The 16,017-nt window shown below is 49.7% G+C and overlaps 5 protein-coding genes across 5 annotated transcripts; 2 read left to right on the forward strand and 3 right to left on the reverse strand.

Annotated features, from left to right (window-relative positions):
• Positions 1-2,722: 2,722 nt before the first annotated feature.
• GIQ15_04665 (uncharacterized protein) lies at positions 2,723-3,809 on the reverse strand (the record flags this gene model as incomplete). The annotated part of the gene is made up of 3 exons (XM_033552082.1): positions 2,723-3,325; positions 3,397-3,638; positions 3,686-3,809. 3 exons carry the CDS (start codon positions 3,807-3,809, stop codon positions 2,723-2,725), a joined length of 969 nt encoding a protein of 322 aa, XP_033405812.1.
• A 354-nt stretch (positions 3,810-4,163) lies between these two features.
• Positions 4,164-5,420, forward strand: GIQ15_04666 (uncharacterized protein; the record flags this gene model as incomplete). The annotated part of the gene is made up of 4 exons (XM_033552083.1): positions 4,164-4,314; positions 4,381-4,672; positions 4,728-5,214; positions 5,301-5,420. The coding sequence occupies 4 exons, from the start codon at positions 4,164-4,166 to the stop codon at positions 5,418-5,420; spliced, it is 1,050 nt and encodes a 349-aa protein (XP_033405813.1).
• A 1,534-nt stretch (positions 5,421-6,954) lies between these two features.
• Positions 6,955-10,850, reverse strand: GIQ15_04667 (uncharacterized protein; the record flags this gene model as incomplete). Its single annotated transcript, XM_033552084.1, has 6 exons — positions 6,955-7,386; positions 7,448-7,734; positions 7,791-8,891; positions 8,956-9,597; positions 9,660-10,362; positions 10,431-10,850. 6 exons carry the CDS (start codon positions 10,848-10,850, stop codon positions 6,955-6,957), a joined length of 3,585 nt encoding a protein of 1,194 aa, XP_033405814.1.
• Positions 10,851-12,192: 1,342 nt separating this feature from the next.
• On the reverse strand, positions 12,193-14,168 carry GIQ15_04668 (4-coumarate-CoA ligase 2; the record flags this gene model as incomplete). The annotated part of the gene is made up of 3 exons (XM_033552085.1): positions 12,193-12,294; positions 12,348-13,277; positions 13,335-14,168. The coding sequence occupies 3 exons, from the start codon at positions 14,166-14,168 to the stop codon at positions 12,193-12,195; spliced, it is 1,866 nt and encodes a 621-aa protein (XP_033405815.1).
• An 810-nt stretch (positions 14,169-14,978) lies between these two features.
• On the forward strand, positions 14,979-15,550 carry GIQ15_04669 (polymerase II polypeptide D; the record flags this gene model as incomplete). The annotated part of the gene is made up of 3 exons (XM_033552086.1): positions 14,979-15,175; positions 15,241-15,368; positions 15,423-15,550. 3 exons carry the CDS (start codon positions 14,979-14,981, stop codon positions 15,548-15,550), a joined length of 453 nt encoding a protein of 150 aa, XP_033405816.1.
• Positions 15,551-16,017: the final 467 nt, after the last annotated feature.

Genomic DNA, 16,017 nt, shown 5'->3' on the forward strand with positions numbered 1-16,017 from the left:
GGAACCAAACTGAAACACGACCAGATGAAGAAGCGAGAAGTGAAGTGTCTCGACGTACACAAGTCAGCGCCCTGCTGGATCTGGCTGATTTCCTATACGTTTCCTCAGCGTCAGCATGTCCGTTTGAGCAAGGCAGATCCAGGACGAAGAGGCAGAGACGTACCCTCCCGATGCGAAGAAGGGCTTGGTTGGACATGGCTCTGGTCTCCGGTCTTCTACTTGGAAAAAAAAAAAAAGAAGGGAAGTGAGAGGAAGCCTGGATGGTGGTTCGGTCTTGTGTCTGGTGATTCAACAAGCTGGCCCCCAACTTTTGATAACGTTCAAGTATCCCCAGAGATCATTACAAGGTCATGAACGGTGAACTACCATGAGAAGCAGAGGTTGACTTGAGCCGGCAGCCCACTAAATGACAGCGCTAGCTATGGTAACCAGGGTGCTTAACCAGAGTGTCTAAGAGTTGCTCCTTAAGGCTTGAGGAAACCGCAACAGAAGCCGGAGGTTTCAGCCTGCTCAGACAACAAAAAAGAAGAAGAAGAAGAAGAAGCAGAAGAAGCAGCAGGAGACGCAGAAGGAACAGTCAGATAGCTGTGCGAGGCGAACAAAGGTGAGCAAGCAGAGATATCGGATTCACGCCAGACTCCCATACGGGTGCAGCGCTGACAGGAAGACCCTATATATATGCGTCCCTGAGGCTGACCGCGGCGGCTGCTTGGAGTTTATAGTCGACACGAAGCGTACAGGTGGATCCCAGGCAGCTATCCAGCAGAAGAATCCGTCAAGGGTCGCGGGCGAAGCAGAGAGTCCAGCAGGTTGAGCAACCATACAGCTTTCTCCCTGGAAACGAAGATACAACTTAGCTCCTTAGCGTCCCACCCGTTCAGGTTTAGTGGATTACGAGTCCATCTCTCTACAAATCGATATCTACGTTCTACCTCTACATATTACAGATCTACTTTCTCTACGGAGTACTGCCTACAGAGATACAGATATCTACTGGACTCGGCCTCCGTTTGGCTGCGAACTCGGACCCATGGTGGTTTGCTGGCTAGCGGAAGTTTGCCTTATCGATAAGCGTCGTTGATATCAAAGTCGATGCGATGACCATGTTGATGCCATGTTGATGCGATGGAGATGATACGATGGAGCAAGACCCGTCCCCATCTTACAGTCTCCGTTGCAGTGCCTGCATCGGTATGATAAAGCCTGCAGCCCTTTCATTTCCCGCCCAGCCTCGCTGCCATCCAACTGATCGCGCAGGGCCGTGTCTGCGCCGCAAATGCACGACTTGAGCCGCACACTCCTCTCGATGCGCCCTCCATAGTTGCTGGGATTATCCCGGCGCAGATGAGGGTTAAATGTGCATTAAATTCCCGCCGTCTCTGGAGCATCCTGACGCCCGGTTTCGAACTCTCTCTGCCAGTCGTGACGGGCCCCTTTGGCCTCCCATGAAACGTCCATCTCGACGCAGGCAAACCCCGCCATCGTAGCCCGCGAACATGACGATACTGTAAAACTACCCCTCTTATGATAACGGGTAAACATAACTGCGTATAAGCTGGGGGATGTGATATTCAAAGATGGCGTAATATTAATACGAAAACGTGTCACGTTCTCTGCCAATTGCTGTGTATTATTGGTATTCGTGTTACCATACACTCCCCAAACATCGAAAGTTGCAAGGTCGAAGGACAAACAGTTTCTCTTCACCACGACTCGACCTCAAGGAGCACAGTTTGATATCGAAGGAGTCGATACTCACTGGAGACACTTGATTGGGGCGCCATCATCAGCAAAACATAATGGAAACAGACTAGACGTGCGCAATGTGAGTGGCTTCTTCCATCAGGAGATAGAGCTCTAGAGCTGCGGCGCATCCATATACTAACTCATCGCACAGGGTTGTCTACTCCCTCATCATCATAAACAAGGCTGGAGGCCTGGTATACCAACGAGACTTCCAGGCTGGTCTCCAGAAGCTCTCGACAAACGACTACCTCGTCCTCGCCGGTACCTTTCACGGGTAAGCTACCCAGAAGAATTATATATCATTGCTCAAGTTAACCAGTTCTCGATTAACAGCGTCCATGCCATAACCCGCTCTCTCACGCCGATAATCCCCTACACGGCTCCCGCAACCTCCAATACCTCCGCATCCACTATACCCTTAACCTCTACACTACCCAATCCAGGCCTTCCCAAGACAGGGCTAGAAGTCCTCGAGACCGAACGGTTCAGATTAACATGTTTCCAGACGATAACAGGCACCAAGTTCCTGCTCTTTACTGACCCGCTGATGCCGAATGTGGATAATGTGATTGCGAGGATATACGAGCTGTACGCTGACTATGTTATGAAGAACCCGTTCTATCAATTGGAGATGCCCGTAAGATGCGAGTCGTTTGATAGACATCTAGGGACGTGGTTGCGGGGGAGGTAGCGTTTGATATAATAGACATGACTTGATGTATGGAGCTTCTTTATACGAATTAATGATACTGGAGTATTTACGGCCAGGAAACGTATGCATGGCGAATAATCGTGGCATAGAGTTGGCTGAGGCTGCTATCACATAAACCTCCCGCCTTGGGGTGTCTTGAAATAGATCGCTTCGAGTCCAATACCAGTAAAATACATCGATTTACGAACGCCGGGAATGCTGTTGAGCGTCAAAAAGTCTAGATGATTCGCCCAAAACCCCTTCTTCGAAAACAGAATAATGCCATCACGAGGTGTCCATCTTGTCCCCCTCGCCATCTTTCTTCTTATCATCCTTGCGCCCGCTTCCACTTCCGCTGGCTTCCCCGCTCTGGTTTAGAAGTGGCTGCGTCTCCCCGCCTTCTTCCGTGATCTTCTCCATCGAATCTTTCGCCTCGTTCTCCTTCTCTTGCTTCTCCTTCTCCAGCCGCGCCTTTTCTTCTTCCAGTGACATCCGAAGGGCAAACGCTAGCTCGGGATCGGCCGATGGATCGATACCGAATTCGAATCCGGGCCCAGAATCGCCTCCTTCCTCACCACGGCCGGCGCCCATACCGTCTCCTCCGAGGATTGGAGTCGTGACGATAGAATCGCTGAGAAGGTTGGGGCCTGGAGGTATAATTGCGAGATTTGATCCGTTTCCACTGTTCACAGCCTCGTGGAACGCTTCTAGCTTCTTCGTTGTTTCCGAGTCGAGTTCTCCAAACGCAATAAAGTCGATGCTAACGTTATTCTTCTTCATCTTCAACGCCAGCTTGACGAGAGACTTTCCGTCCTCGACGATGGGCGAGCACGAGAAGACGATAATCCGCTGTCTCTGGGCCCTTTCTTTTCGGTGTTTAAGTGCTAGCTATGGTAAACGGAAGAGTAGCGGTTAGCCATGCACCCGTATACTGCGAATCTAGCTGGGTATAAACCTACATAAGCAACCTGTATGCTCGAGGCAAGATGTGCAGTTCCCCCAATCTTTGTTCGGTGAAGACCTTCTAGGATTTTCCCGATATCTGCAGTCAAGGTAACCAGGACTTCTGGGCCGCTGCCTCCCATACTCATTAAACCGACTGCGGATTCTGGGTGAGCTTGTGTCTTTGCCGAATGAATCAGGTTTACCGCATCCGCCTGAGCTTCAAATCTTGTGGGGCTGCCTTCCTGGTTAGCATCCGCTTATATAGTGTAGTATATGCGTTCGTCTACCCAAGAATAGACCTACAGGTAGTCGCCATTTCTGCTGCTTTCACTATTATCGATACTATTTCGTAGCCAGTTAGCATACCGCCCGTCAACAGGACCCAGCCGGGTGAGACGAACATGATCATAGTAGCTTCGAGCGACATGATGGCGGTGGTCAGACAGCTACGTCTGGCTTGTACGATAGGAGGTAGACAGCGAGAAATGAACAGAAGAAGAGACACAGAGAGAGAGAGATGTGTTCGTGGAGGATGTACTTGGTGAAGCAGCTCAAGGTCGCCGCGAAGCTCCAACTTGCCGCCATCTCAATCGGGACTAGGGACTGTGCTTAGGTAAGCCCAACATTGTTTACATCCAACATCGCGACCTTCCTTGTTGCCCATCAACATATCACATCCACCACCACCACGACGAGGATATCACTGCGAATACCAGTTCATACCGCCATCCACAGTACATCAGCGTCCCCTGAATACCGCCCTGCTGCCACGAAAAACACAATGTCGGCCGCCGTCTCGAGAAAACGCAAGTCGCCGGAGCCGAATAGCCAATACGATGAAGCGCATACGCCTACGAGAAGCCCTTCAAAGAGACAGCTAAGAATCACGCAGAAGCAGAAGCAAGCGTTGATGGACAATCTTCAGCTAGAGAGTGGGATACGCCCTCGCAAGAACCAGTCTCGTTGGAATATAATTACTGACTAGGCTGAACTTATAGTCACGGAACGCGCGCGTAAATTACGCGCCCATTATGCTCTTCAGGCACAGGACCTGCGAGCGAGAATTGAACGACGTATAAACCGAATTCCTATGGCATTACGCAAACAAAACCTAGGCGAATTACTCGTCAAGTACTCGGAAGCCGCCAAAGAAACAAATACCAAGTCTCCATTTAAGAAACCCACATTACCGTTGAAACCCACAAAGACGGTGCGCCCCATCACACAAGCATCAGCTACTTCAAGTAGCAACATTGCGGGAGTTCTGCGTTCCGGGGCGACGCGTCAGAGGTACGTGAACCTGCTGTCTACCCTATTAACTCCCAATCTAACGAACTATCCTTAGCAACGACTCTTCCGATAAAGAAAACGTCGGCTATCCAGACCTTACAAATCATCCTCTCACAAATCCAAAACAGCGCAGCAAAGCCAATGCACCAGCCGGCTCTTCCCGCGCGGCTTCCCAACGCACCGAGTCCAACATCCTATCGCCAAAGTCGTCCAATTCCCGGACATTTCCCCAATCCCCGCTGAAGATGTCGCCTACCAAACCACAACAACAAGAACCTTATCATATCCGTGCCTTCTCCCCATTCAAGCACACTAGCCCGACCAAAAATTTCAACATCGCAGGTACTGCTACTGGAGCCGTACCGCGACTCAGGTCGACTAGGGGCGCAGCAGGAGTTCGCAGGGTAACCCCTCCAGACACCAGCTCTGATGCAGCACCGGCGAGGGCTCCCAGGCCGAAGAAGGCTCTGTCAGTCAAATCTGCACCAGCAACTTCGAGAAAGGGACCTTCAAGGCCAGCTACACGCCAAACCAACCGACAGGTCAGTAACAGTACTACGTCATCTAGCGCTTCAGCGGCAACTGCAGGAACAACGATCGTACGCTCCACAAAAACTGCTGGCCCTAGAAAGATGTCAATCTCAACTACTACATCCTCAACCTCGAAGAAACCAACCGCGACCAGAGCCCGCGGAGCCACAATTGCAACGGCCTCGGCTGCAAGGAAGATGACGGCTGCTGCCGCTAGAAAGGCTCAAGCAGTAGAACAACCTGCTCCTGGAAGGAGAGTTCTTCGAAGCAGAGCCTAGGTATATATTCTTTTATTCGACAATTGGTTCTTGGTTATTTCGATTCCTACTCTCGCTATCGGGGCAACATTAAATATATTCACACCTTACACATGATTATAATGACATTTGAAAATTTGGCGGGCTGGATGGGCTAAGCAGGTTGGGCAGGTTAGGTCGGTGTGTGGATCAGGAGTTAGATGTATAAAGTATCTATCAGGGCAAAATTAGCAATTATTTGATGGCAGGAGCATCTACAACTTTAATTATTCTAAACCAATGACCCTTTTCCCAGTACGAAATTATAAATATCTAGACCGTAGGAAAAACAGGGAAAAGGCAGAGATTAAAAATACGTATTTACTATGTGTAATTGCCATCACCATGTTTCTAGCTAAGTGACGCCTACCAAGCATTAAACAGATGATTTCGGCATGGTTTTTTGTATTGAGGGAAATGAAAGGACAAAAAAAATGTAACCACTGGTATACGTCCACAGGGAGCAAAAGCAGCAAGCAATCATGTAGAAAGAAAAGGGACCGGCTAATGTATATGGGATGGCGTTAGGAAAAAAAAAATTGATTCGGTTGAAAATGCAAAGAGGTAGGTTGAAGGTAGTGGGAGTAGAAGAGTTAGAAGTAGAAGAAGTAAAAAGGGTAGGTAGAAGAAGTGGAAGAATTGAAAGAAATCAAATTAAAAAGAAAAGAAAAAACATTGGGGAATCAATAGGGTGTTTAATAAAGAAAGGAAATGAGTTGAAAGAAGGTGAAGAAAATTAGAGGGTAGGAGTTGTTGATCATAACGAGGTATTTGCAGAAGTGAGGAACTCGGTGGGTGGGTAAAATGGATATGCACAAAGAAGGCTCTGGGGGAGAGTGCTGTGAGGAAGTTAAGAGAAAATTAGAGGCACAAAGGGAGGTATGGAGGGAGGAGTAGCAGTAAAAGGGAAACGAAAAAAAGGTTAATAGCAGCATGCAAATATCCACATTTTCCTGCATGGCAGCTGAAGAAGAGTAAAAGAAGGGGGTAAAAGGGGTCTCGATAGAAGAGAAAAAAAGGGGGGAAGGTATGCTTGCCAGATCGAGAATCATCCAGGGTACTGCGCCGGCTGCATTTAAGGAGGGATTTTTTTCATTATTTTAGATTTGGAAGTGAATGGGGAAGAGGATGAAGGGTTGAAGGGGGAACCACGAAGATATCAAAAGAAGAAAATGGAGAAAAGAAGAAGACGAGGAATGGAGGGAGGAGAAAGGGTGGGAGAAAATTCAAGCAGTACCAGACCATTTGTTCCGTGTAAAAAAAAAGCCAACAGTAAAAGAGAAACAAACCCCCAATGAACCAAGTTTTGAGCACCAAGTGAGCCGCGCCGTAATTGTTGCCCAGTCCGGTGCAATGCAAATAGGGTAGATTTGGACGCCATATGCAAAGATGCAAGAAGCAGGTCAAGGTCGTCTCATATTTCCTCTCAATCTAGCGGAACGTTTGAAAAACATACTAAATAGCAGGTGGGCGGCCGCGGTATGCTAGCTGCGGTTGCGTGAGATGTTGCTGATGGGGTTGTTGTGGTGGGATTCCACTATAGCCCTGGCCCTGGCTTTGGTGGCTGTCGCCGCTATCACTTCGGATTGGTGGTGGTGGGAAATGAGCGTTTGGGTCCTGAGGGCCTTGGACGTGTCTTACAGAACTCTGCATCTGCCAGGCTGTAGCTTGAGATGGGTCGGTGTCAATACGAGCGGCAATTGTAGAATTATTTCCTTTCGAAGAGCCAGAACGCACAGGAATGGTTTCTGCGACAGTTGGAGCCCTCTGGGGTACAGGCAGTTTACCCAAGGCCCCATATCGCTTGAGGATTTCTTTGGTAGTGATTTCGGCACTGCCGTTGAAAAGGGTCGAGTCCGTGAGGATGGACAGAAGATCTTCAGGCACCTGTTGAAAATGTTAACATGAGGTTTTGAAAGGTGGATGATTGGCGATGTAGAGTACATACCTCGCACATGGCATCGTTGTTCTCGATTAAGGAGGTGACTGCCTCGATAGCTAAAAAGCTGTCATCAACGCCAGCCACTTTTGTATTAGAGTAAAGAATATTCGGAGTCATCACGGTAGCAAGATTGTGAATATCCATCTTACTACCGGTCTCATCATCAATGTGGCAGAACGACGAGGCCCAGTTGAGGAATGAAAATAGTACTTCCATTGTGTCTCGATGTGACTTTGGCAGCAAACAGCACGTCAGATGAAGAACCCGTTTCCGCTTCACAGGGTCAGATATTTCTATTGTTTCTATTAGCTTCTCCGTTCTAGTTCATATAAGGTGAATATCGACTTACTTTGCGCAATAACAAATAAGCCGTGAAGCTTAAATGTGAGAAGCGGATCAGGCATCTCTCGAAGGAACTTCTTCATCAAGGCCGCGACCTGAACAGCGGTTTCTTTATCCAGATCGGCCGCCTCGTATTTAGTGTCGATAAGCTCAGCAGTCTCCCTGAGTCGCTTGATATTTCCATTCTTACGGAACACACCCTCAACAGACATGTCCATCTGTCGCATGGCAGAAATAGCGTCGTCGATAAACGTGGGTATCCGCAGTGTACCTGGTCCAACACCATGAGTCGATTCAGTACCGTCTTTTTCGACGATTTGCTCCAAGGCTACGCCGAAGACTCCCTTCTTTTTGCCCACTTTGCGAGGGTCATTCTTGAAGGCGCGGTTGAATATGTTCCAGATAGTTGGTTTGCGTGGCTCGATAAGGCCCAGGAGTTCCTCTAGGTTGAAGCTGCCTTCTAGCAACGGCTCCATAGAAAGCACGGCAACGTGTCGAACGATGAAATACTCCAAAGCAGACAGCTCTGAAAAGTATTTCCTAGCTCTCGGTCGTTCCATGGCGCCAAGTTGGTCCATAGATACGCCTCGTTGATGTCCATTGACAAGCTTGGCTGCTGGACCACCGCTGCCGATGAGGTTCTGTCCAGCATGTTTATACGCATTTGGACGCTGTTCCTTGGCCTGTTCGGCAGCAACGATTCTCGGAATGTCATCTAGTGTCAGCGCATCCTGGTTTCCAAAGGTAAGGTCTGCGACAGGCTCGCCATCAGCGTCTCGTTCTTCGACGATCTGGAAGTTTTGGTTTTGCGAGTTATTTGCTCCACCTTGGGCACCTGGTTGAGCGCTGCTGCTTTCAGGGCCAGAAATAATGCGTGAAGTTCGAGCCTTTTTGAATGTGGTGGATATGGCACGTTCGTTTCTAGTGGATCGTAGCCTTCTCATTTCGCCAACTGTCTGCTCTAAGGAGGAGGGTGTCGTTTCTTCCTTAGGCTCTCCAGTGTAGGACATTGACCGGGTATTGGAGCGCTGAGGCGGGAGATGGGGGTCATGCTGGGGAGGGATTCGGTGGCCATCATTTGCTTCGTATTGTTTCAAGTTAGGGTCATCTGTATAGCTTATCAGTAAAACGGAATGGTTTAATAGCGGCTGGAGAGAGGTGGTGATGCGTACCCGATGTGTGTGGTAGTGTACCGCCCGAGCGCAGGACAGAGAGGAGTCTCGCAAGAGCCACCCGTAGGAGGAAGATGTATTGCTGCAACTTGGTAACATGCTCAAATCCAGCGATAGCCTGGGGGTCATGGCCTCTCTGCACCGCACAAGTCACACAGAACGGCCGATCGTTCGTCTCACTCCATCTGGCTCGGTCAAGATCCTGAGTCAAGTCATCATGACAAGCACCACAGACAAGGTGAGGAGGTTTCTTATGCCACTGCCTCCGCCCTAAGACAATACATTCATCATCAATTGGTTCAGTGCAGGCTGCACAGCAATCAGACTGTGAGTTGGCCAGCTGTGAGGTGTCGGCGTTTAAATCACTAGCTGTAATATTGTTCACTTCTTCCAGGTCTGAAGTCAGCTCTAGGAATGTATAGAGGGACTCTGAAGATTTTGTTTCACGCTCTAGCCTCAGGGAACCCTGCAGACCAATGCGGATGAGGAGCTTTAAATAGTGTGCGAGCCCTGTGACCAGGGCAAGGAGTTCCTGTGTAACACCAAGCTTCCGAACACCAGTCTCCTGTGTCTTTGAAAGTAAGGAAAAGAACGAGACAACCTTCTTACAAAGAAGCTTAGCTTCTCTGCCATATGCCATTTCTATGCAGTGTTAGTATAGCCATGTTGTCAACATGTTGCCTGAAAAGGGGGTAAAAACTCACCTTTTACACCCAATGCCAAAACTTGAGCCGCGAGCAGATCGGTGCCCTTGAACAAGACCTCGACGTGGAAAATGAACTTTTTAGCAACAATAACTCCATCAATATATGCACCGTTGCTGACATGTAGCAACATATCAGAAATGCAGGCGGCGGAAGATTCCTCAAAGGCAGAGAGTACGCTCCAGATGCGGTAAACTTTTTCCTCCATCTTTTCCTCGTCATCGCGAATTTTCTCACGTTCTTCGGTGCTGATGTCCCTGTCTATCTCTGGCGGTTCAAACGGCTTCCCACTCGGAGACAGGCGCACATTCCAGAATTTGTGGATCATGTAACACTCAGGGTGCCAATGTTGGTTTTGGCCGTTGCGGAAAATTTCGACAAACTGTTTAAGGATGGCAGTTTGGCACCCGTTGCACCGTTGGGCGAATTGTGTCGAGTAGTGGTAGTGGCAGTATACCTTGCCTTCATGTTCATAATAACTGTCCTGAGCGCCGAAGACGGTAGGGCAAACTGAACAGGTGAAATGTTCAATGTGATATTTGTGCTCCAACGCAGTGATGTAGGAACCTCTAAGGGCACCTCCACATTCAAAACACAATAGGTTTAATCGTCGAAAGTAGTCACGTTCACAAAGGGGGTGTTGGGAGGTCCCATCACCAGAATCTACAGGGAAGAACTTTGATGCGACAATCTCTCCGCAGTCCTTTATTTTATTAGGTCAGAAGCGCGCTCACATCATATAATAAAGACTAAGTAGAAGGGTAAACTCACTTTGCATTGGAAACATTCCAAGTGAAATGTACCGCCTAGCGCACGAACAAACTGTCCCAGCAGAGGCTCTCCACACGCCCTACAGATTCTAGTATTACCGCTCGGCGACTTGCTGCTCGAGGGACCATTGGATTTATTATGGCGTTCGCGCGACTTTGTTCTACCGGGCGGGCTTCGATAGCTGTCCGGCTGCTGTCTGGGCGATCGGTCTTCTGGATTGACATTAGACTCGCTGGGAGCAGACGGCGGGATGTCAGACCACGGAGCGCCGCCTCTGGTCGTATCCGGGCTTTCTATCGGCGACTGGCTCTGGAATCCATCACCGTACAACCCGCTATTCGTGATCTGTAGACCGCCGTCTTCACTTCGATTCCCCGGCAGCAGACCGGGTGGGATATGACGACCACCGGGAGACGTCATCTCTGCGTCGAACAACCTCCCCCGAAAATGTGTGAGACGTGAAGCTGTGTTTCCGAGCTCGGGGGCGGGTAGCTCAAGGGGTCGATTCCCCTATCCGAAAGCGCGTTTGGTGAGAGGAAAGGTCAGGACTGTGAACGAGTGTGGTTTGGAGATATTATTTTTCGCGACAGAGCGATCGCTTAGACAGGTGACGGTTATAAGTTAGGCGACGCGAGGATGCAGCTAAGCATTGACGGTGAGAGAGAAACCCGGAGTAGATGATGTCGTCTGCGTTGCCCTCAACAGGTATGAAAAATGAACGAGCGTGTTAAGGTCTGATATCAGGAGTCAGAGAACGGACGTCCAGGAGTTTCATCAACGGGATAGAGGAGGCTGGTGGGAGTGGGGAATACCTCTCTTGGGGGGTCGTTAAATCGTTAATTCAGCAGGAAGCCAGAAAGCCGGTCAAAGGAGAGACAGAGTGAGCTGTGTGAATTAAGTGTCTCCTTTTGATATTGCAGGATGTCTATACAGTGGGCGGTTAGTGGCAGGTCATCAAAGAAGGGTGTTTAAAACGGTTTCTGGCCCAGCCCTCTCACTCTCCCTCTCACTCTCTCTAGCGGGACAGGGGACATAAACGGGGTAAAAGCAATAATTAGACCACAGGGAAAAGCATGGGCTCCATCCTTCACCAACTTACCTTGCAGAACAGCTCACGTTTGCCGGTGCTGTCACTGGTTCCAGACGGTGATGTCAGGAGCAATTAATGCTGAGTAGTTGCTTTTTGATTCCCCAGGGATACCAGCCGGCGAAGCTGCTTGGCATGCAGACCGATAGTTAGCTGGTGATGTGTCTGCCCCTGCTTCTGAGGAGGAAGAGCAGGCAGAGCAGCAGAGAAGTAGAAGACACCGTCCCTGTGTCTCAACGCGTAGAGCAGCAACCTGGCGATGGTTGTTGTTCTTCTCTCGCTGTCGCTTTTTCTGCTCGCGGCTTCACCTTCGTCTCAAAGTGGCAGGCGGCGCTAGGCCCAAAGAGAAACATCTCACGTGATGTGCAGATAGACAATATAGATGAAGAGAATATAAGATAATATAGAGGACAGAATACGGAGTATACATAGAATATAGACAGGATATAGAATATAGATAGAATAGGATATAGAAGAGCAGACTGGTGGAGGTACAGTGACCATGGTTCAATCAGGAACAGAACTTACGCATCTCGCCACATTCCAGCCTGATGGAGAGATACAAGGCCCTACAGGTGGCGTATATGAAACATAACTCTATTCCAGGCCTTTGGTTAACGTCTATAGAAGAGAAGAACAGCTCATGATATAAAAATAGCCTCATCTAAGCCCCGTCTACAGTCTCGCCTTCTCCTGCTTGTCTTTATCCTTCTGCCTGGCGTGGTGCCTGTCTCGCATCTCTCTGCGCAGCATCTTACCCGAGGGCGTTCGAGGTATCTGCAGCCGTTAGTATGGTGTACGGAGGAGTATACAGGGAGAGGAAGACTTACGCTGTCGACTATCTCGATGCCGCCGGCGAGATGTTTATACTTTGACAGCCTGCTCTTGACAAAGGCGTCTAGCTGCTGGATGACTCTCTCTGGAGCATGTCGTCTTCCCTCGTCGGATAGCACTACCCAGGCACGAGGGAAGAGGCCGCCGTCTCCTCGCCCGTTGTCTACTCCGGCTACACAGGCGTCCCGTACCAGCCGATCCGGATGAGAGAGCAGCGTGTCCTCGACCTCCGTCGCCGCAACCTGCAGACCCTTCACCTTGATCATCTCCTTCAGCCGGTCGAGATAGTGAAGTCGGTCCTCTGCGTCTCGCTTGACCAGGTCGCCTGTTCGCAGCCAGCCCGGCTCGGCAAATAGCTCTGCGGTCGCGGTGCGGTCTTTAAAGTATCCTGGCGTGACCACGGGGGCCCGGACCCAGAGCTCGCCCTTCGATCCCTTAGCTACTGGCTCATACGTGTCTGGGTTGACTACTTTGGCCTCGACGCCAGGAAGAAGGTGTCCAATCGTGCCTGGCTCGGAGCGAGAGAGCCCAAAGATACCCTCTGTAATTGGCTGGGCGATGGATAGAGCTTCCGACAGCCCGTAGCCTGAAGGGATGGGAGCCTTTTGCGGCAGTTTCTGGCCCAGTGCGTGCGCTACGTCGGGAGGCAGGTATGCTGCTGCGCTCGCGGCGGCTACCACAGACGAGAGATCGTACTTTTCCGTTAGCGGTGATAGGGCGAGCTGTCGGACAAGTGGCGGAACGAGCGGGAGTACGGTGACCTTGTACTTCTCGATGAGCTGCAGCGCGGTTTCTAGGTCCCATTTTGACATCAATACGTTCGTGCACCGGGTTACGTTCACGCGCAGAGTCCATAGAATCAGGCCAAACGAGTGGTATGCTGGGATAATGCCCAGGACCACAGACTGTTGTAGTGGAACACCAAGCTGGTCGTCTATACATCAGTATATCGAGTCTAAAACTAAAGAACAGGCAGGACTTACAAACTCGGCTGTCCGGGAAGACGTTATCATGCTCTGCATGGTAGTGTGTACTGCGTTCTTATGTGATATCATCATGGCCTTTGGAAACCCGGACGTTCCAGACGACTGAAGGAGATAACATAGCCTGTCTCCTCCCAACAGCTTCCTCGGCCTCTCAGGTAATGTAGAGCCGAGTCTGATCAACGACTCGACGGTGGGATACCCGTGGACCGTGTCCAACGCCGGATCATCCGATATGATTATTATCTTTCTAGGGTCAAAGACGAAATCCAAGGTACTATCGTTGCCCCCTTGCGGGCCATTCTTGACAGTCTGCAGCAGCAACGGAAGCAGGGATTCATGGACAGCCATGGACGTCGTCTGCATCTTGCGCATAACATGGTATAGCTCATACGGGGTCGAATTAGGACTGATTCCACCAAACACCAGCTCTGATCGAAAACAGGAGTGCGCCAGCAGCGGCCACGCGAGATGATTCTTTGATAGTATGCCGATGATCTCACCGCTTCCACTATCATCATATGGTGATTTTCCCAGTCCTACCGGGTTGGGTCCGTCATGCCGCAGCACCCTCGAGAGACAGAGCACCCTGTCGTGGAACTGGTACAGTGATACCGTCGTGCCAGTCGCCGCATCGATGAACAGGTCATGATCAGGAGAATGGAGCGGGTTATCCGGAGGGAAGAAGAAGTCATGCAGGTTCAGATCAGGGTCGACCTTGGGGAATGGCCCGAACGGACTACGAAATATCACTTCGTCCGTCGGCTGGTATTTGCTGTGCACATCCGGACTGTTTGGCCCGGTGGTATATTTCAACAACGCCTTCGACATCATGGAATCTTTCCTGGTAAAACGCGTGGGGGCAGTGAAATTCGCATGGAGAGTTGTGTTTGGTGAGGACCACCAAGATATATAAGAAGGCCCAACGCCTCCAAAGCCAGTCCTTCACTTCTTGCATTCACTTTATATACATCCTGGATCTTGGCGGCCGAGCTCGAGTGAATCGAGTAATTGCTGCACGATGTCGCTAAGGGAGCTGGCTTCCTCCATCTCTTCTGCTGTCAGGGATGGCTGCTGTAACTCCGTACGGAGAACTCCACATCGTGCTCGTTACGAAGCCTGATAGCCCGAAGTTCTCCGGTTAGATATACCCCCCCCACAGAATATATACTTAACAAAGGCCTAGCTCGTCACTCGCACGGCTTCGACAAAGTTGGAATATGCGCGACTGCGCGGCATTGGTCGCTTATACGGTACGCGGAGAACGAGGGGCGAAAAGCAATATTCGGCAGATGTTTCATGCCAATTGCGAGACACATAGAGACGAATTGAAGCCCAGTTGCGATTAACCTCTTTACGTAAACCTACCAGAGCTATATATCCGGAATCAACCTAGAGTATAGGAGCTGGGATTGTCGGAATTCAAATCTCAGTCAAATGCTTGTTCTGCGCCAGCCAAAGAGATGAAAAGTTGAACCAGCAAATATATGTATTATGTAAGAAGGTCACGTGGTATAGACATCGCGAAGAAGAAGAAGACGAGAAGACAGGACAAGAAGACGAGAAGAAGAAGAAAGACAGAAGACGAGAAGAAAGAAGACGATAAGAAGAACGGAACCGACACATTAGACCAGGTATATCGCCATGAGCTCTTCAACACCGATCCACGAACCCACGCACCGCAAGCGCGAGCTGCCCCAGAGCGAGCTTGAGGCCACCTCCCAGCTCAAGCTCGGTGAATTCCAGAATGTGCCGACACTGTCTCTTTCGGAGGCACGATTGGTTATCAACAAGGTGCTCGATCTGCGGAGAAAGGGAGAGAACAAGTTCGAAGAGCGGGAGTGAGTTGGCATGGCACTCATAACTCATGTGGTCCGCCATATATTAATCCTGCGCCAATCGATAGAACCCTGATCAAGACACAAGACTACCTCGAGGTATTCGCCAGGTTCAAGGAGAAGGAAAACATCGAGGCTGTTGAACGGCTGCTATCTGCGCACACAGAGCTAGAGTTCTTTGAGCGGTCACAGCTAGGTATGCTGCTTCTGAAGTGGTTGAACTCAGGAACACTTCTAACCATCATGATAGGGAGTCTGTGCTGTGATAATGCCGAGGAAGCAAAGTCCCTCATCCCTAGTATTGGAAACAAGATCTCGGATGCCGACCTGCAGGAACTTCTCGACGAACTCACCAAGCTAAGGAACTTCGTCGAGTGATGTTATACAGGAACTTGGGAACGGCCCTGACAGTTGTCTGATAATGAAGGGATAATAACCGTGGATGCCCAACTTATCTTGCTGGGTGGGAAGATATTTTACGCAATGCAAGGCGTTCAGGTTAGGAAAAGGATACCTTACTGGAGATTGGCATTTTGCACGACGTTATGATTACTGGATGGAAATGCAGAATGTGTAGATTATGCGAAGCGACATACCATTATTAGCCAGAAGCCAAAGGCTTAGAAAATGGAAAGAATTCTATATCAAGAGCTGCACGTAGCTATTGTTACGTGATGTAAACCATTCTATGATCGAGGAGCATATCCATGAAACCGGGAACCCCAACTCCATCCCAATGGTTGTTAACCGCAGGCTATGAAAATATATATTCTATCGTACATGACTCTATGTTCCAGAAAATGCTAACCAATCAACAGGGGAAAGATGCTAAAGGAAGTGGTTAA

Source organism: Arthroderma uncinatum (assembly GCF_011692745.1).
Source record: "Arthroderma uncinatum strain CBS 119779 chromosome Unknown scaffold3, whole genome shotgun sequence".
NCBI lineage: Eukaryota > Fungi > Ascomycota > Eurotiomycetes > Onygenales > Arthrodermataceae > Arthroderma > Arthroderma uncinatum.